General features: G+C 37.8%; 1 protein-coding gene across 1 annotated transcript in view; it reads left to right on the top strand.

The window, feature by feature from the left end:
* Positions 1 to 22,499, top strand: part of LOC124789512 — a 218,228-nt gene that overhangs the window by 176,603 nt on the left and 19,126 nt on the right. Inside the window, exon 6 of the mRNA XM_047256898.1 lies at positions 20,973 to 21,103. Within this exon, the coding sequence (XP_047112854.1) occupies positions 20,973 to 21,103 (131 nt within the window). The remainder of the gene's footprint in view (positions 1 to 20,972; positions 21,104 to 22,499) is intronic.

The following is a 22,499-nucleotide window of genomic DNA, read 5'->3' as shown; positions in this document are numbered from 1 at the left end:
AGTTTTGAAATTTTCACACCTGTCAACACCTGCTTTCTTTGGGATTGGAACTATTATATTCTTCTTAAAGTCTGAAGGTATTTCGTCTGTCTCATACATTTTGCTCACCAGATGGAAGAGTTTTGTCATGGCTGGCTCTCCCAAGGCTATCAGTAATTATAATGGAACGTTGTCTAGTCCCAGGGCCTTATTTTGACTATTCTTCACTCAGTACAGCATCTCATCTTCATCTAAGTCCTCTTCCATATCCATAATATTGTCCTCAAGTACATTTCCCTTGAATAGACCCTCTGTACAATCCTTCCACCTTCCTGCTTTCCCTTCTTTGCTTAGAACTGATTTTCTATCTGAGCTCTTGATATTCATACAAGTGGTTCTCTTTTCTCCAAAGGTCTCTTTAATTTTCCTGTAGGTGGTTTCTATTTTACCCCTAGTGATATATGCCTCTACATCCTTACATTTGTCCTCTAGCCATCCCTGCTAAGCCATTTTGCTCTTCCTGTTGATCTCAAATTTTGAGACATCTTCTATTCCTTTTCACCTGCTTCATTTACTGCATTTTTATATTTGCTCCTTTCATCAATTAAATTTAACATCTCTTCTGTTACTCAAGGATTTCTACTAGCCCTCATCTTTATACCTGCTCAATCCTTGCTGCTGTCTTCATTATTTCATCTCTCAAAGCTACTCATTCTTCTTCTACTGTATTTCTTTCCCCTGTCCTTGTCAACTGTTCCCTAATGCTATCTCTGAACCACTGTACAAGCTCTGGTTCTCTCAGTTTCTCCAGGTCCCATCTCCTTCAATTCCTACCTTTTTGCAGTTTCTTCAGTTTTGATGTACAGTTCATAACCAATGAGTCCACATCTGCCCCTGGAAATGTCTTATAATTTACAACTTTGTTCCTAAATCTCTGTCTTACCATTATGTAATCTATCTGAAACCTTCCAGTGTCTCCAGGCCTCTTCCATATATACAATCTTCTTTCATGATTCCTAAACCAAGTGTTAACTGTGATTAAGTTGTGCTCTGTGCAAAATTCAACCAGGCAACTTCCTCCTTCATTCCTTACCCCCAGTCCATATTCACCTACTACTTTTCCCTCTCTTCCTTTTCCTACTATCAACTTCCAGTACACCATGACTATTAAATTTTCATCTCCCTTAACTATCTGAATAATTTCTTTTATTGCATTATAAATTTCTTCAACCTCTTCGTCATCTGTGGAACTAGTTGGCATATAAACTTGTACTACTGTGATAGGCATGGGCTTTGTGTCTATCTTGGCTACAATAATATGCTCACTATGCTGTTCATAGTAGCTTATCCGTGTTCCTATTTTTTATTCATTATTAAACCTACTCCTGCATTACCATTATTTGATATTTTATTTATAGCCCTGCATTCACCTGACCAGAAGTCTTGTTCCTCCTGCCACTGAACTTCACTAATTCCCACTATATCTGACTTTAACCTATCTACTTCTCTTTTTAAATTTTCTAACATACCTGCCCAATGAAGGGATCTGAATTTCCCTGCTCTGATCCATAGAATGCCAGTTTAGTTTCTCCTGATAACGACATCCTCCTGAGTAGTCCCTGCCTGGAGATCTGAATGGGAGATTATTTTCCCTCCAGAATATTTTACCCAAGATGGTACCTTCATTATTTAACCATACAGTGTAGCTGTATGCCCTCTCGAAAAATTATGGCTGTAGTTTCCCTTTGCTTTCAGCCATTCACAGTATCAGCACAGTAAGGCCATTTTGATTGATGTTACAAGGCCAGATCAATAAATCATTCAGACTGTTGCTCCTGCAACTACTGAAAAAGCTGCTGCCCCTCTTCAGGAAGCACATGTTTGTTTGGCCTCTCAACAGATACCCCTCCATTATGGGTGCACCTACAGTGCAGCTATCTGTACTGCTGAGGCATGCTAGCCTCCCCACCAACAGCAAGGTCCATAGTTCATATGGGGGAGGCTATTAAAGAATGAAGTACTAATTTATGGCTATGCATTGGGAATCCTGGTTTTATGAGCATTGGATCCATCTTGTATGTTAAGATTTAGTTATTGAAAATTTTTAATTGAGGACTCTTGCTCATTATTATGGGTGTCAATAGATATGGAAAAATCAAGCAATCTGAAGTATATCAATAGATCCTGAAAATTTGCAGTAGTTTAGCTATAATTGGCACTGAAAGTTTGGACCCAGTGAAATCTGTAATTAATAATATCTTTTAAATTAATTATCTTTGGATTAATGTCAACATTTCACTGAAGAGAGGAAAAATAACTCTCTAGTTTGGAAATGGTCTTTCCTTCTGAATTTAGCTATTAGTTCATGAGATTTTTCCTATGGATACATGTACTAAATTTTATAGTTGCAGTAACTTTTGATTGCCATCATTTCTGATGAAACTAATTGGCTCATTGCACCAGGACAACAAACTGAATGACCTGAATAATAAGGTTTTGGGGGGGGGGGGGGGGAGGAATTTGTTTAAGCCATTTTAATAATATGTGTAGTATGTACTTAATGTGAGAACTTCAATGTGGGAATTTTGAAAAGAAAGTTAGCGAAATTTTGTATAGACCTTTATACAAGAAATATGAGACACATGAAGTAGGATGGTGGGGGCAACCTGCTCTGTCCACAGCCTCAGTTCATTAAGTACCATTTTCATCTGCTTACAACAGCTGCAATTAACTGATGTGTTTGCAACTAGGAGAGTTAACTGTGCTGTTGTATGTGGACCATGTGTATAAAAGCATGCATCACTGGTACACCTTCAGTAACCAACAGTAGAGTCAACACATAGAGCAGCTACAGTACAGCAAATGGGTCACAGCTCACTGTCTCCATTGTGTGCATACAAGGAAGTGGAAGATTTGAAAGTGATATGATCTGGAAACTTATTTTATATACAAATAGCAGATTTCCAAAGGTGGTTATTTATCTGACTTTATCCAGTAAGTCCCCTCTATAACCTGTAGAAGCCTGTAATAGGCAAAACATGCTCTGTGTTTGTGTCACTCCTCCCCCCCCCCTTTCCCCCACGCACACACACACACACACACACACACACAGACATGCAACACACACTGTCACATTATTGAGCTGACAATGTAGTCAGCCTAGACAATGTGTGGTGTGTGTGTGCGTGTGTGTGTGTGTGTGTGTGTGTGTGTGTGTGTGTGTGTGTGTGTGTGTGTGTGTGTGTGTGTTATATTAATTAGCTCAGAAGGAGGATACTGTCTAAAACCTCAGCAGTATTTTCAGTCTTCTTTATGTGCCTGTCAACTACTCAGTGCTTCAACTCCTTCCACTATTTATGTTTATTTCATTCTGAAATGTCTGTGCTTCTGTCCCGTTCTGTACCTGTAATAATGTTTAACCCAAACTAACTTATGTCCTGAGTTCCTAGCTGTATTAATTACAAATGTGAGTTCCCAACAGTAAACAAGACTGATGACTGCTTTCCACTTGCAATGATTTCAGGCTTTCCTATAAGTCCCTTCAAAGGACAGGTTGAGCAACAAGGCAGTTCTTTTGGAGATCTGCTGTAGTAATACTATACACATTCTGAAACAGAGACAGCTGCTGCAATGGGGAATCTTCTGTTGAATTGACCTAGAGAGATTATCTCTGAACCCACTTTGCACACTAACTTTGCTGGAGGCCCCATGCTTAGTAAATGCATACTGTATCTCAAGGTTAGCCAATTTGCTTGAAGGGTAATGCTATATGGACATTCCAAGATGATTCTTGCTTAGGTTGATGATGGGACCAGCTGAATCAATAGAAATTATGTTACATTGACTGGTAGTGATTGCTTTCTGGTTGCCATCAACAATAGCTAGCAAACAACTTGGTACATAGTTCTTTTCCTGTCTACAGAAATAGAGGTGAGATGCAGAGCTGACAATCACTGAAATTTAATGTGTCACTGACTCTGAAAACAGTTTATTTATTGTTGACATGTTATATGTATGAAAGAATGTTGTTTCAGACAATGGAATTTCCAAGTTAGAATACCAACAATGGTATGAAAAGGATAGATTGCTGTTCACCATAAAGATGATGTGCTTGGGTTGCAGATGGGCACAATGAGAAGATTGTTACAGAATGAGTTTCTCCAGAAAAGAAAACCAATACACATTCATTCACACAAGCAGGCACATCTTATGCACACATGACCGATATCTCCAGCTGATGTGGCCACAATGCAACTCCCACAGTGAACAAAAGCAGCACTCATGGGGCAGGGAAGGGAGATGGATAATATGGTATCATTGAAGGGGTGGGGGAGAGAATAACACTGTCTAATGCAGTGTGCAGGGCTAGATGAGAGCAGGACAAGGTTGCTGGGCACAATGTTGGGAGGCTGTGGGGGATGGAGAGGGTGGAGCGAAAAAGGCAAGAAGCAGGAAGGGAAAAGATCAGTAAGTGTGTTGGCAGAGAACAGTACACAATGAGAGTGAGGGGTAGTGAAATTGGAGGAGGTGATATGACAGAGGAGGCAGAAACTGTTGAGTGGAAGATGTGGGAACAGTAGGTTACAATAGGTTGAGACAAGGATAACTGTGAGAGCAAAGAATATGTTGTAATGATAACTTTCATATGCACAACTCAGAGAAGTGGACCATCCAGCTGTCCATCACAATGAATGGCCACTGCCAAGCTGTGGCTGAGAGCAAAGTAGATCACCCTGTGGTACAACATGCAGCCGAACATGACGAGCTTGATTTAATGGCCGCTTCACAATCCAAATCATCTGGATCCTCCCCTCCACCACCTCCTTACAACACATTCTTCACTCCTGAAATTATTGTGGCCTCAACCTACAGTAACCTACTGTCCTGTCACCCTCCACCCAACAGTTTCCGCTCCCTCGTCCTGTCAGCTCCTCTCTTTCCACATTCCCTCATATGCTATACAGCACTTTTCTCTCCCCTCACCCATACCCTGCTATGCCTCCCTCTTCCCTGCCCTACTACAGATTGCTATTCACATGGCATTCACATCCAGTTGGGGCTCCCAGTGGTAGCAGTCAAGTGTGCATGAGGTGTGCTTGTGTGTGTGAATGTCTGTGTGTGTTTTCTTAGCTGAAGAATGCTTTGAGCAAAAGCTGTAACGTGTAATATTCTTTACATTGTGCCTTTCTGCTACTCAATGGTCATCATTATACTGAGCAGCAATCTAATCTTTTCCTAATACTGTTGATATTCTACCTGGAGTTCCCATTGTTTGATTGTGCCTAACAGTTTGTCTTCCATCCCACAACTCTGTGCTATTTTCCTTTGTTACTATATCTAACACATTACTCTTCTCAGTGTCTGTTCTTTCTCTTCTTTCATGTCTGTTTCATCACCTTCCATAGCAGACAGCCTCTGACTTCTGAGTCCCAATGTATCAATGATCTCATCCGCCCACCGCATACAGCTATGTGGCTGAATGGACTGTTGGTGCAGCATTAATGCCCCACGTTCTGCCCGCCAGTTATTATAATTATTCCTTTTGATCATATTTCCTCCTTCACCCTTGCATATTTTTGCATTTTGTTTTCCATACCCACCTATGCCATATGAACTCCATTACCTCATCTGCCCTTTTGCCACATTTTTGTACGTGTTTTTTTTTCTTTTTGTATTTCTTGATTTTTCTGCCTACATTTATGTATTTGTTCGTGTTTGTACCTATCTGTGCATTTTTTTGGTTGCCTGTACATATTTTACATGTCTTCTTCTGTTATCCATCTTCCCTCACAAACACTCAATGCCTTCATTTGGGCACTTCCTAAGTCATTTTCTGTTTCTCCAATGTCATCCCCACCAAAATGGGCCACTGCTCCATATTCCTGGACAAGTTCAGAATAGTATCCCTTTCCCTGGCTAAAATCCAGTCCCAGATCCTGTTCCTTAAATGTGCATAAACCATGGAATCTACCCAAACAGCCTAACCAGAAAAATGTATTTCTCTGATTCCTGCCCCTCCTTTCAAAATGACCTCCACCTTTTCAGATTCTGCCAGTCCCTGTCCCTCACAAACCTGCTACTCCAAAAACACATTTACATTGCACAGGTAGGCAACCCGAAACCACCTCTGCTCCGTCCACAAGATACTGCTACTGTGCAATCCCTACTACTCAATGTACATCTTGCAGGCAATAATGTTTGTGAAACACAATGCAGAATATAACATAACAAACAGTAATGTACATAGGTACAATACATGGGCAAGGGAAAGCTTTCACAGAATTGCAAGTAAAAAAAATGGTTGCAGACCATAGTCCACACACAATAGGGATAATCTTTTATAACAAACTACAATCCGACCCCAAGAAAGCTAATTTAAACACTTTAAAGAATTAACTTAAGCATTTATTAATAGAGAAAAGCTGTTATTCAATAGAAGATTTCAAGTTGTAATATCACTTTCTAAATATATATAGCATAAGTTTGTTTTGGCAACAACAAAAAAATGATAATTTCTGATCTTCACTATTTATATCAATGTGTGCACTTATGTATGTTGACTAAACCATTGTATATATGAACTGAAATTGATGACAATGTCCAAAAACTGATTCTTATATGGACAGAAAACAAACAAACAAATAAATAAATAATAGTATTTAAGGAGGAAGGTGGTAGAGTTATGTAGTTGGGAAACAGAGGGGGTTTCTTGCTAATATGATGTACTTCAAAAGCTAATACAGTAATAGAGCTGGCTCCAGTGGCGGATACATATGGGTGAAAGGGGGGGGGGATGCGTGGCCCCCCTCATGGGGCCACCCACATTGTCACCTGCGCCACCCCTGCCAGTCAGCCCGCATGCTATTCATTCGTTTCTCTCATCAGTTGACTCAACTGAATCAACTTATCGAGTACTTGTACTTTCCTATGCAGCATTATCATTAAAATTCAACATACTTTTGCCCTCACAACTACTGAAACATGACAGTAATGATCTGGCACATGAATTGAATTGGTGCTTAACTGAACTACTGTTCTTTGGAGAAGAATCACTCCTTGTGATTAAAAAGAGACTAATGGGAGAGATTCTTCAATACAAACAAATGAGAATAAATGCCCTGAATGATCATGATTCTGTTATGCAAGCATTGTCTGTTTGTCCTAGATCTGACTATTCTATTTTGCACACACTGTACAAAATATTTGCTTGTCTACCTGCATCTATTGCTACAGTAGAAATAAGTTTTTCAACATTGCGGCTTACGAAGACGTGGCTGAGGTAGCCAATAAAGGAAGATTGACTTAATGGCTTAGTTCTGTTGAACACTCACCCTGACATTGAGTGTCCTATTGATGAAGTAATTAACCAATTTGCCAGGAAGAATAGGTGCATAAATTCACAATTTAAGGAAGAGAACCAAAATTGTAACTTTTTTACATCATAAGATGGCATTGTCTTGTGTATGTGTATAATCAGTTTAAATAAAACTTTCTTAAACTTTTCATGTGATTCGATTATTTTTTATTATGGTAAAAGTAAAGGTAGCTGAAGACATCTTTAGCGCCCCCTCCTTGAGGCTTTTCTGTATCTTCCACTGGCTGGGGCCCATAGAGGATGTATTTTGTGAAGTAAACATACCCTAGGAGCTTGTTTATTTTTGTGAGGGCAATGCAGGGAAGAAGAGGGCAATCTCACAGTTGTGAACCATTTTATCCATTTTATAGAAGGGAGGAGTCGCATATAGTTGTACTTAATTGTCACCTTGTGGAATAATATTTAAGAACTACTGACATTCAATGGTCAGAAGAGCAAAGTACCCATTAGGAATAAATACAGTACTAGTTAAGTTCTTCATAGAATGTCAACAAAAGTTAATTGTGATTACAAATGAATGAATATTATTAAAAGGAATACTGGAAAGTAACAATGAGTTTGCATTTCTCAGTAATTATTATTACAAACTGAAAAAATTATGGAATTATTAACCATATAAGCAACTGAACATGAAAACTAATTGACACACAATATTCAAAATAGAAGTTAGACAGTAATAAGTTGATACAAAAATGAGTAATTTGACCAACCGGATGACTGAAAAGAAATTGTGTGAGACACATGATGGTAAGATTTATGTAATGAAGCTAAGGACAATTAAAGAAAAATGTAAATAACTGAAACTATTATTGTTAAGAATTTTGAAACTATAAAATTTAGAGTGAGGATCAAAATTAGCTCCTTGTTCAACTGTATTGAGTGATAATGAATGTTGACTATTCCAGTTAAATGTTTTAAAGAAACAGTTTGACATTCACATATTGATCAGCTGATGATGGGGAGAAGTGGTGCCACAAATTTATTTGTGACATTTGTTTCTCACCACCACCAAATCGCTGACCTAAATTACATTTGACACATTTACTCAAGTTTTTATAATGTTTTGAATTATATTTATGTTATTGACTAAAGAAAATGTATTTTTCTTTTTTTGTGTAAAGGCTAACTATGGAGAGAAAGTGTGAAACCTTGAGAGATGAAAAATGATGTCAAATATCTGGTCGTATGTCATAATGCACTATTGTCCCTCAGAGTAATGATCACATATTGCTCCATTTTTTTCAGTGAGACTCTTACGATAATTTTTGTAACTTCATGTTAATAGGATCAGAGTCAGTTACCAATGTCATGTTATTGAGAGCTTGTCAGCTTAACTTCAAAGAGAATAAAAGTTTGTTTAGTGAGAGTTGGTGGTGATAATTCACATTGAATCATATTTTAACGGAAAGTCATGTATTAATTTATTGAAATTTGAAGATTATTTTTACCAAGTGATATACTTCTTGTTACAATCTTCAAAGTCAGAAGAGGTTCTTACGGAACAGTTTCAAACAGATAATGATGGTTTTTGAGAGAGCTGGATTATGTTTTACATGAGAGTGTAATTTTATTAACTGTGATTTTTTTGAACAATTAGAATTTCCATTTCCTGCAGCAGCAATATTTAATGAATACTGTTGATGACAGACAAATTCAAAGTTTATCATAGTTGTTGCCCCTGCTCTATGTATCATTTTATATTTCCCTTCTCACAGAGTACAACAACCAACCTGCAAATGAATGGAAACTAATGTTATCAAATTTTGTGGGAAAAACACATAACAAGTAAAAATTAAGACACAAATGACAGAAACAAAGCAACACCACACTCTATAGTACATATTTGACCAATGTTGCTTTGCACCAACTGCTTGCAATGCCACAGTTGTGTAGTTTTGTCTCTTATTGCAATGGTCTCTTCAGTTAGTCTTCAGTTTCATGTTATTATACAGGGTGTCAATCATCACTAGCAGTCCTTAAGACTTCCTTTTGCTTAGCATAGTGATAGTCATTATCAATTTGACTAGTGTGTGGCATCTATAAATCATCTGATGCTAGCAATTTGAGATTATTATGTTTGTGTTGTCTGAGACACAATAGAGAGAAAGTTGATTGTTTAGCAACCATGATGAAAATATGACCATAATCACAGTGTTGATTGTGATTAGTTTGTGGGATATTTTCTAAATATCCAACTTCTAAATGTCAAGAAGGTATTTGCAAATTAAATTTTAGATTTGAAGAGACTAGTTCGGTAGCAGACCTTCCTCGTTAAGATACACCAAAGTCTGTTACTACAGAAGAGAATTTTAATGTTGTCACATAATGTCTTGTGAAGTCACCAACTGAATCGTCAAGAGAAGCGGCTAAGTAGTACAGAATAGCGAGAAGAAGCATATTAAGGATTCAGAAAAAGCTGAAATTGAAACTGTATAAGACTAATTTACTTTAAGGCCTGTATGAAGATGATCTGGACACGTATGTAGAGTTCTGCAAGTTGTACACAATCTGATAGGAAACTGGTCCCATGTTTTACAAAAGCATTCTTTGGAGTGATTTTTAAACTGAATGGCAGAGTGAACAGATAAAACTGTATACATCACGGTTCTACAAATTCCCTTGTAGTGATGGAGACAGAGTTTAACTATCCTGTCATGAATTTATGGGCAGGGATTTTCAAAGTTAGAGTCTGCCTGCTTAGCTGGGTGGTAACGTGCTCGACTCCCATGCAAGCGGGCCCGGGTTCGATTCCTGGATGGGTTGAGATTTTCTCCACTTGGGGACTGGCTGTTGTGTTGTTCCCATCATCTGTCCTCATCATCATTTCATCCTCATCACTGGCATGCAAGCTGCCCAATATAGCATCGAGTGAAATAAGACTTGCAGTTGGTGGCTGAACTTCCCTGAATAGGGGCCTCCCGGCCAACGATGCCATACGCTCATTTCATTTTTTCAAAGGTGGACTAATCAGGCCTTCTTTTTTTTTAACAGTACTGTCAATTTTGTAAATTACGCAAACATACTTCAAGAAGTGTTGTTAGAAGGGAAATAGTCCACTTTTTGAACATCTGCAGTTGGTTAAGGAAAAGTTGGTATGGCACTGCAGTTGGTTAAGGAAAACTTGGTATGGCAATAAGATGGAATATTCCCGCATTATACAAAGTTATTGTGAGAGGCTTATAACTGAGAACTTTAATGAATGGATTGGCAGATGGGGCACTACTGAAATATCTCCATATCCCCCAGATATAGCACCCACAGATTTTTCAGTCTGGGATATACTAAAAAAGGTCATCTATTCCATCAAGTTCATAATATTGAGCATTTGAAGGAAAGAATCTGATCAGAGTTGAAAATCTATAGTCCTGGAAGATTTCTGACAAAATTTGTAAATTTGGTATTGAAAAGAGGCACTGTTATCTTGTAACAGCACAGAAACCACTCTGAGCATTTTTTGTGGGTCCATTTATTTCTGTGTATATCACCATGTTGATAATAAATTTGTATTTTCATTTGCTTATTATTAATGCACCAAACAAGTTTATGGCAACTGAATTATAGTACACCCTGTATAGTTCTGTACAGTGGAAGTCAAATAAAGAATGTATTTGTTGGGTTCAGGTTCAAGAGAAATTTGCAACAGGCCTCAGGTGACTTCCTGGGTTGTAGTGATTCTGAAGCATCTGTGGCAAAAGCTATGTCACCTCTGGTGCCTCTAAACATTCTGATATCTCTGTATCCTCTGAGGGACCTGACCTATCCAGTTTGTTCCCATCTGAGGATGAGTGATTTATTTATTTATTTATTTATTTCTTGTTCCGTAGATCCAGTTAGTGAGTCAATCACAAGGATATGGAACGTGTCAAATTGTACAGGTTTCAATTTAAACTTACAATAAATACAGGGGCAATTTAATGGCAAATTGTACATAGTTTAAGTAAGACATACTATAAATACAGTAACAGATACAATGTCAGCTAGATAGCATAACAACCATTTGACAGAAAAAGGAGTTTCAAATAAAGGTTAAAGATAAGAGCACAAAGTTAAATCAGATATTAGGCCTACAAGAGTAAATACATGTACAGCCAATCTGTTGTTACAAAAAGTGTGCTAATGCCCAAATGCACAATAAAATCAATTGAGCTACTTCTAGACACAATACGTTTAGTGATGGTATACATTTTCTTTCAGGTATTCATCCACAGTATAATAAGATTTCTCTGTCAGGTAATCTTTGAGAACTCGTTTAAATTTTGGCAGTTCTGTATGAACACATTTGATATGTAGTGGTAGAGCATTGAACAGCTTAATGCTGGAGTAGTAAACTCCTTTTTGTACCAGAATGAGACGTTTCATTTCTAAATGTAGATTGTTTTTGTTTCTGATGTTATAACCATGGAATTTACTGTTGTCTTGGTAGATGGAATAATTTTTGCACACAAAGGTCAGCAAGGAAAAAATATACTGTGAGGCAGTTGTTAGGATACCTATCTTCCGAAACAAGTGCCTGCAAGAGTGTCTTTGATGGACCCCACACATTATTCTGATTGCTTTTTTTTGGATGGTGAAAACTTTTTTTGCAAGTGGTTGGTTCCCCCAGAATATGATAGCATATGACATCAATGAGTGGAAGTAGCCAAAGTAGGCAACCTTAATGGTGTCAACTTCAGCCACTGAAGAAATTACCCGTAATGCAAATGTTGCCGAGCTAAGTTTTTTACATAGATGAAGAATGTGAACTGACCAATTACATTTACTGTCTGTGTAAGCACCCAGGAATTTTGTGTCTTCAACTTTCTGTATTGGTTGATCTCTACATTTTATGTCAATTTCATCGGGATTACTTTGTGATGTATGGAACCTCATATAATGAGTTTTATCTGCATTGAGTGAGAGACCATTTGAGGAGAACCAATTTAAGATGTCATTAAAAACACTATTTATAGTTTTTTCAAGATCATGATCAATCAAATCGTCAATTAGAATTGTGGTATCATCGGCAAACAGGGTAAATTTGCTGTTTGTCTCAGAACAAGGAGGAAGATCATTAATAAAGTTGAGGAAAAGCAGTGGGCCCAAAACGGAGCCTTGAGGCACACCACACGTTATCGTGCCCCATTCAGACGAGGCAGGTTCTCCAGAAGAGCCATTTAGCATTACAGTCTGCTTCCAATCCTGTAGATATGATTGTAGCCACAAGCCAACAGTACCACCTAAACCATAGTATTCTGCCTTTTTCCAAAGAATTTGGTGGTTTACACAGTCAAAGGCTTTTGTAAGATCACAAAAAATACCCACTGGAGACATTTTTTTGTTAATGGCTTCCAAAACTTGGTTGCTGAAAGAGAATATTGCCTGTTCAGTACAAAGACCGGCACGAAAACCAAACTGATTTTTGCTTAAGATACTGTGGAAGTTGAGATGGTCTACAATCCTCCTGTGCATGAGTTTTTCTAGAATTTTTGAGAAGGTAGTTAATAGGGATATTGGGCGATAGTTTGTAACAATGCTTTTATCCCCTTTTTTAAAGAGAGGAATCACTACAGCCAACTTAAGTCTGCCAGGGACAATCCCATCTTGTAGGGATGCATTGTATATGTTGCATAAGACGGGACTACAAATTTATAACAGTGTTTCAGTATTTTACTAGAAATATTGTCCACACCAGCAGAATTTTTATTTTTTAATGATCTAATTACTCTTATGACTTCACTTACAGTAACTGGAGATAAGGATAACTGTGAGATTCTGTTGCTAATAGCTTTCTGTAGGAGGGACAATGATTCTTCCATGGAACCATTACAGCCTGTCTTCTCTGCTGCTCTCAAAAAGTGGTTATTAAATATTTCTGCAACCAACTCAGGTTTCTTTATGATACTGTCCCCTGTTTTATATAGTTTTAATTTTATTTTCTGAGCTTTCAATTTCTGATTTTATGCACATACTTTTAGATTTATTTATAACCTTCTTGAGAATGCTACGGTAAAGTTTGTAGTGTTGTCGTTTCTTTGGATCATTACAAGTCCTGAGAGAACTGTATAACATCCTCTTTGTTCTACAAGATGTTGTTATCCCTGTAGTGATCCAAGACTTCTTGGCATTGCCTATATGACTATTTCTAACTACTTTTTTGGGAAAGATGGACTCAAATACAGACATGAATTCATTTATGAATGAATTGTACTTTTTGTTTACATCTGTTTCCCTATAAACTCGGCTCCAGTCTATCTCTTTTAGGCCATCATTGAATTTTTTAAGGCCCTGTTCATTTATTATCCTAAAAGATTTCCAAGAATGCTCAGAACTGTTGCACACACTGATGTAATTGAGCCTAAGCAATTGACCACCATGGTCAGAAAGGCCAAGGATTGGATGTACAGTGATCTCATTCCATGTAGACTTATCTATAAATATATTATCTATCAGACTTTTACTGTTAACAGTAACCCTAGTTGGGAAATCTACTATTGGCATCAGATTATAAGACTCCATTAAATGTACTAAATCAGCTTTACTATTGCTCTCATTTAGGAAATCAACATTAAAGTCACCAGTAATTATCAAGTTCTTGGACTTTGAGTGCAGTATGGATAATAAAGAATCTAGGTGCTTAAGAAATACATTCAAATTCCCTGAGGGAGATCTATACAGTGCTAACACTACAGCCGTGAAGTCATTTACAGTAATCTCAACACCACATACTTCAATTTGTTGCTCTATACAATGGCTCTTTAAATCTAATGCATTGTAAGATATGTTGTTTTTTACATAAATTACCACTCCACCTTTTTCCATGATGGTTCTTGAGTAATGCGCTGCCTGACAGTAACCACTTAGCTGTAACCTTTCAATATCTTTCACATGATGTTCACTAAAACATAATAGTATCTTTTATTCCTTGTGGTTCCTCTAACAGAACAGTAATGTCATTTACTTTATTACCAAGTCCTCCCACATTTTGGTGAAAAATCGTCATTTCTTTGGAATTAGAGACAGATCTAAACTTTTGAGCTTTGATGGGTTGGCAGATCATTGGGAAAAATGTGACTATGTGTAATGGCTCCACAACTGCTCCCTTGCATCTTAGTAATGGATATTAGGTGCTGTTCTTGGCTATGAGTGCTTGTCAGCCAGAATGTCTTACTATTGGACCTGTGACTAATGTTCTTGCAAAATCTGGACAAGCACAGAGGATGAGTGTACTGGTCTTTGGGAACTTCGGCATTAGACAGGTAAGCAGCTGGCAGCTTGGGAAGGAAGACCAGCATGCACTTGATACGTTTGCCCAGGGTCTCATTCAAGATGTGAAGGAAAACCTGCCAGCAGCTATTAAAATGCTGGGTGCAGCTGGCAACACATTGTACCATGTGTCATAATGGATGATATCTGCCACCTATGTCCAGAGACCATCAGATGGCAGGCTGAATCAGGTAAAACAATGAGCCTCACAAAAGGGAGAAAAGCAAAGTTCACTCATTGCGGTCCCTGGTTTAGAACTCAGTTGAGAGTTTCAACCAGAGCTCAGATCATTGTGTGGTAGAGCTCAGATTATTGTGTGATGATTGCTGATGTAGATTTCTTGAACTCTGCTATTTGGAGGAAAACTGTCATGTCCTCCTCAATAGGATAGGTGTACTTTACATACAGGAACCAGTTATTAGTGTAGCAGAGTATGTGTGGCACACAACCTTAATTAATGTCATAAAAATTGGCTACATATACATGCATAGTAAGGCCGCACATGTAGTTTCATTTATTAATAAGAATGATGGCCACAAAGTACTAGAAACAAAAAAACTGGTTGAAACCAAAAGTGAACAACAGAAAATTCATGGATTTTGAATGGAATATAAGTCACAAGACTTGGCTAGATTCCAATAGTGGCAGTGTCTTTATTGTAGTAAAGAATTAGTAGTATCTAGTGAACTTATTATAGATTTAGAGAGTAATATAATCTGCTGGGACTTAATCATCAAAGGTAGGTCAAACATGGTTAGTGAATGCATCACTATATAGACCAACAGCCTCAGGAGCTGTGGAGCGAGAGTCAGAGAAGACTCTGAGGGTATCACATTTAAATTTCCTGATCATGCTGTGATAATAGTGGAAGATTTCAACTTCAAGAAGTAGACAAGAAGACTTATATGGTTAAAAGAAGAGCTACATATAGAGATTTGTGTGAGATTGTTCCATCTTCTCTGAAAATTACTTACAGCAGTTAGTTAAGGAATTCATGAGTGAAAACAACATCTTAGATCCCTTAGTAACCAATAGACCCAAGCGCTTTGATTCAGCTACCATAGAATAGAAAACCAGTGAACAAAAGGCTATTGTGGCATAATTAACTTTGAGGCACTAAGGTAGGAAAATGTTTTTCCTTGGCAAGTGTGAGAAGAATCAGACTGCAGATTATCTGAGCAGTTAACATCAACATTCATCTCTGGTGATGAAGATGTGAAGTAGCAGTGGATAAAATTCAAGAATATTTTACAATATGCTTTAAGCATGTATGCTCCAAAGAATATTCTGAGGAAAGAACTTCCTCAGCTCAATAGCCATGCACAAAATGTTACTTTGCAAAGAGAGCTTCATCACAGATTGAAGCAGATCAAAGCCTTACCATAAAAAAAAGCTAAATGATGCCAAAATGAACACAGGGAGATCAATGGAAGAATTTTTCAATGAATTTTAAAGTAAAATTTTGTCTGTCAATCTGATGTAAACTTCTAAGAAGTTTTGGTCTTATGTAAAGAGGTATATGTAAGCACCACTGACAAATGTGGCCTGTTTCAAATGACTGACTACTGTCTACAAGGCAGTATGATGAATAATTTATGACCAAGGGACACGTGATCAGCATGTCACTAGGCCCTCCAGTGGTTACTGCCAGTAGTTGAACCTATTAATGCCACTGCCAGTTCAGTAAACAGCTCTTCATTTGACCTCACAAGGGGTGAGTGGGTCCATTACCAGACCTCCCTACCTCAGAAAAAAATCTGAGGAAGTACTGGGAGTTAAGCCCAGCTCCTTCTGCACCAAAGGCAGAGATGCTAATCATTCAACTACAAAAAGTGGTCAATGTAAAGTCAGTAAATAGATTAAAATGATTTATAAGGTCAATCAGTGACTACACTGTCAGTGAAACAGAGATGGCTGAGAGAGAGGGATAAACTATTGGATTTCATCTTTTGAAATTACTTCTCTCCAAAAGACTGTAATATAGTTCCTCCTTTCTATCATTACACAAGTGCCAAAATGACAGATATTGTGATAAGTGATCATTAAACAGAAAACCAAGCTAAACTATGGACAGATGAAAGGCAAGTGAATCCAATGTGAAACTTCCATAGACTTATACAGATTACGCAAAATAATTTTCTCCCCTTCTAGCAATAGTTAGTTGTAGGTCACTGGAGTAAAGATGCATTTAAGGAGTAGAAAAAAGGTGTATTTCATGTCTATTTTTTAGAAGAGTTGTCGAATAGGTGAGCATAACTTGCTGCAGAATAATGGGACTAATGACTTAGTACCATTTTTATATCAGGCACATCTGGGCTGCTTCTACACTCCCACTGAACAACAGTAAAATGGCTCCCTCTCAAATTTACAGTAACAGTGACTTACAGCTACCATGTTGCAAGGAGTGCCTCTCCTCATTGGTCAATTTCTGACCTCACACTTCATCTTAAGTTCACTTGTTCCTTGTTAATTAATAAAAATACATATTTTACATATACATGCTTAGTACTTTAAACATTAATAATATTGACATGTGGAATAATCAGGTCTACTGCTAGATGTTTGTGTCACTCTGGCACCCTATTATTCCACATGTCAAAATCTCGCCGGGAAAGCCTGAAGAGTTACATTAATAGTATTGATCAAACTTCACGTGTAAATAAACATGTGCTGATTAAATTAAGCAATTCTTGAGATTTTTTTGAATGTGCTTTCATAAATTACATGAGCTGCATTATATCCAAATGACATATGTCTTTATTATTGGCCAAAATAAAGAAGTACTTATTTAGCTATGAAGTACATAGCATCTTAAGCCTAAACAGCTGACATATAGGAAGACAGAAAGTGGGAGGCAGCACATAATGCTGCATTCATGCAATGTGTAAATGCAGAAGATTTGAAGTCCTCACACATTTGCATAATAAGATCTAATTAAAGTCTGGTGTGACATCAAAAGTTTTTCTTGCCTTGAAATAAGGTTGTCAGAGGTAATGCCTAACACACACATCCATTATCTGTCACCTCATTTGTGATTGTGAATATTTGTATCTACATGCAGTTTTTACAAGTATTTTGTGTAATCATTAATTTATGTAAACTCTTATAGCTGCCTTACTTTTCATCATGCATTATATTAAGTGACAAGCAATTGCTCTCACTGACACAACCTTGCTTATATAATTGGCATTTTTGCAACTTTGTTGGAACACTGAGAATTAGATTTGCTTGCAGCTTGACACAAGGACTGCCACTGGGGCTCCTTGCATGCAACAGGAATGACATGGTTGGTGTTCTACATACAATAGCTAGGAAATTCCAGGCCTCATATGTCTATCCACAGTTCTCCTCATCAAGCTATCCAAGTACTTGCCCACTATGTGCATGTCTGTGTACTATCAAACTCTCCCTTGGAATGCATCTCATATTGTTACCTAGCCAGCCCTACTCAGCCTTCATTGGGACACATCCTACGTTTGCAAATCTCAGCCAGCATCAGGCAAGAAATGAGCATTACCTTACTGTACTATTCACATTATGCAATACTATTAATAATAGAGTAAAGTTGACACCAACCGAATGATTTGCTTAAACTCCATAGGGTTTTCTTATGTGTGGTTCTTTTAGATGTAGTATAACCTTGTCTTCCTCTGAACTGACTTCCCCAATCAGTTATATGAAAATCTACAGTTCAACATCAATTACAAATCACATTGCAGCTTCTTAACTTTCACATTTACAAATAATTGTTTTGGGTAAAAGATGTGATATGAGGCAGACTAAAAATCCTAGATACAACTAAGATTGAACCCTAAATCTTCTATACACCAATTAAATTTGTAAAGAAATTCATCAAAGGAATGGGAGGAACTGACCTTCAATCAATCATTTAGGCTCACATTAAACTCCACTTTATTAACAAATAAACTTTTCACAGACGCCAACATGTTACTGAAAATGAGCATTCTTCAGTAATATAAATCTTTCTGGAACAAGGTCTTTATGTAAATTGTTCCTAACATTAACTGAATATTCTGTAGTGCTTGGCAGTACATGGTAATAATATTAAAAAGGAAAACAAATTTAATATAATTAAATTGTTCTTATTCATAGTATTGATTCTGAAAATGGAGTGTTAGATTGCAAGACAGATAACTTATTATTGCAAATTTCACTGACGAATAAATATGCTTCTGCAAAGAATTCTGGATTTTGCACCACTAATAATTCATCTGACACACATGTGGTCTCAAAATATTTAAGTGTGGATGGATAAATTTCCCCAAATCACATTACTTTTGCAAAGGAAGACTATTCCCCAAAACTGGAACAATGCTTTGTGTTTTCAACTTTACCAGGAAGCAGACACATGATACATAAAAAGCTGTGGATGTATCACTCTCTTCTATGTACTGTACAAGGTATTTAATACTATTATCACCAACTATATAGAAAAAAGTACAAAGTACTGTACTCAGTGAAGTTTTAAGTTGGCTGTAAAAGTGGATGTAACAGTATGGGCCATTTGCAAGACAAATCCAAATTTATGGAATATGTATCACTCTCTTCTATGTACTGTACAAGGTATTTAATACTATTATCACCAACTATATAGAAAAAAGTACAAAGTACTGTACTCAGTGAAGTTTTAAGTTGGCTGTAAAAGTGGATGTAACAGTATGGGCCATTTGCAAGACAAATCCAAATTTATGGAATTTAGCAATGAGTATGAATGAAAATTTTATATAGGATTAATTAATGTTGAGAAAGCTCACTTTCAACAAAAACTGTATTACAGATCCCATGAGAATCAAGGAATTGATTTGACCTGTATGGTATATATGTGTAGCTTAAATGCTACTGCTTTTATTTGGATGTATCTGCAAATGCTGCTGCTTCCATTAGAATATGTCAGAATAGTGAAGAATTCTTACCTATAACAATAATTAGGCAAAGAGGTTCCATGTCACTAAAACTATTCTCAGTGGCACAGAGAATGTTTTCAGACCCCCAATTGAGGGGGAACACACAAAAAAATCTGGTAATGGAACCTACTGGAGCCATCTCCTTTTTACTGAAAACTTTATGTTGTTAGCCTTCAGTGCAGATATATATCAACAACAAAGGTGACACCATGAAGTATGAGGAAGGAGAGGCACAGAGCAATCAGGCGCAATCCCATTAGTTTTTATTACTCTTGCATATCTAGCTTTTGGCTATACATAGCCATCTTCAGTGCATTGGAGATACAATCCAACAAACTCCTTGCAGTTTATGTCATGAGACTCAAATGGACTGAAGCCAAAATCTAGATATGCAAGAGCAATAAAAACTAATGGGAATATGACTGATTCCTGCATGACTCTCCTTCCTAATAGTCTAAGGCCACTGTGCACAACAGTTCCTTATGAAAGGTATCCCATGAAGCATCAAGTAAACCTAAATCCCATTAAAGTATTATTAGTTTTTATTTGCAGCAGTGGGAAATGGACAGGTAATGTGAAAACTATTAAAATGCTGAATATTTCTCAACAGGCAATAGAGACATACATATTTTAGAATTACCAGGCATGGAAAAGAACCAAATAAATGGACCAGAGAACAGATTAGAGTGTAAAATATAATTATGGCTCCAATGAAAGTGAATTTGAAGTGTCCTATGCATGTAACCAGGTAAATATATAGAGGAGGGGCCAAGTAAATCATTTGCTTGATCCCATGATGTGAGAGAATGAGAATATGACCTAGTGGATACATAACATTAGAAAACATGCAGAAGCACCAAGTGAGATGGCACAGTGGTTAGCACACAGGATTTGCATTTGGAAGGATGATGGTTCAAACCAGGTTTATATTTTCTGTGATTTCTGTAAACCACTTCAGGCAAATGCTGGGATGGTTCCTTTAAAAGGGCTTGGCTGACTTCCTTCCTCATCCTTCCCAAATCTGATGGGACCAACGACTTTATTGTTTGCTTCCCCCCCCCACTCCCCTTTCTCCAAATCAACCAACCAACCATGCAGACGCAGCATGGAGTATCATAGAAGACTTGCATGAAGAGATCTAGAACAGTTCTTTATCCAGCATATAAAACAGCTGATGATGATTATCCTGGGTCAATGCACACAAGTATATACAGGATATGAGTCAATTCCAGGATTGCTTTCACCTACACAATATCCTACTAGTAATAAATTCAGAATAGGCAGTCATAACAGAGTTCACAGGACAATGTTTGCAGAGTGGGACACCAGAGTCATATGTGCTATATGATAAGGAAAATGTCCTTCCCAAAATTCACAAAGAAAATATATTCATCCATTCATTGATAATGAAATAGTAGTTCATTACAATAAATTATTATGCTTTATTACAGTGTGAAGAATTGTGCTGTCACAAGCAGCTTGCTGAAAATGTGGGTTGTTCTGCCCCATGGTTATCTGGAGTTGACATGCCACACTGTTCAAATTACTCTTCAAATAAGAAATTGATGGATGGTTACTTGAAGTAAGTTCTTGAAATTTATGCACATAAGTTTTGTGTCTTGTCTGTGAATTATTAGTCAGTGTGACAAGGAAGAATAACACAAAATACATTTCAGTTATGTACACATAATTGAAAACTGGAAAAACAATCAGATTATTAGCATTAGTTATACATGGAAAGTTACATCTTCATAATCTTGCAGCATGCACTTGGTCATGGAGAGCCTTGTTTAAATAACTTTGCGAATTTCATAGCAAACAAATTGAAACTATGTAAGCCTATATGACAATGAACATATATATATATATATAAACAAAGATGAGGTGACTTACCGAACGAAAGCGCTGGCAGGTCGATAGACACACAAACAAACACAAACATACACACAAAATTCAAGCTTTTGCAACAAACTGTTGCCTCATCAGGAAAGAGGGAAGGAGAGGGGAAGACGAAAGGAAGTGGGTTTTAAGGGAGAGGGTAAGGAGTCATTCCAATCCCGGGAGCGGAAAGACTTACCTTAGGGGGAAAAAAGGACAGGTATACACTCGCACACACGCACATATCCATCCACACATACAGACACAAGCAGACATTCAGAATCTGATCCAGTCCCGGAAAGAACCACAAAAGTGCCCCACTTGTGACAGGATACTTTCCGGGACTGGATCAGATTCTGAATGTGGCTCTCCAGCAGGGATACGACTTCCTCAAATCCTGCCCTGAAATGAGATCCATCCTTCATGAAATCCTCCCCACTCCACCAAGAATGTCTTTCCGCCGTCCACCTAACCTTCGTAACCTCTTAGTTCATCCCTATGAAATCCCCAAACCACCTTCCCTACCCTCTGGCTCCTACCCTTGTAACCACCCCCGGTGTAAAACCTGTCCCATGCACCCTCCCACCACCACCTACTCCAGTCCTGTAACCCGGAAGGTGTACACGATCAAAGGCAGAGCTACGTGTGAAAGCACCCACGTGATCTACCAACAGACCTGCCTACACTGTGACGCATTCTATGTGGGAATGACCAGCAACAAACTGTCCATTTGCATGAATGGACACAGGCAGACAGTGTTTGTTGGTAATGAGGATCACCCTGTGGCTAAACATGCCTTGGTGCACGGCCAGCACATCTTGGCACAGTGTTACACCGTCCGGGTTATCTGGATACTTCCCACTAACACCAACCTATCCGAACTCCGGAGATGGGAACTTGCTCTTCAATATATCCTCTCTTCCCGTTATCCACCAGGCCTCAATCTCCGCTAATTTCAAGTTGCCGCCACTCATACCTCACCTGTCATTCAACAACATCTTTGCCTCTGCACTTCTGCCTCGACTGACATCTCTGCCCAAACTCTTTGTCTTTAAATATGTCTTTTGTGTGTATGTTTGTGTTTGTTTGTGTGTCTATCG

Source organism: Schistocerca piceifrons, chromosome 3, assembly GCF_021461385.2.
Source record: "Schistocerca piceifrons isolate TAMUIC-IGC-003096 chromosome 3, iqSchPice1.1, whole genome shotgun sequence".
Lineage (NCBI taxonomy): Eukaryota > Metazoa > Arthropoda > Insecta > Orthoptera > Acrididae > Schistocerca > Schistocerca piceifrons.
The sequence above is the reverse complement of the archived record's forward strand: the minus strand, read 5'-3'. Positions and strand labels throughout refer to the sequence as shown.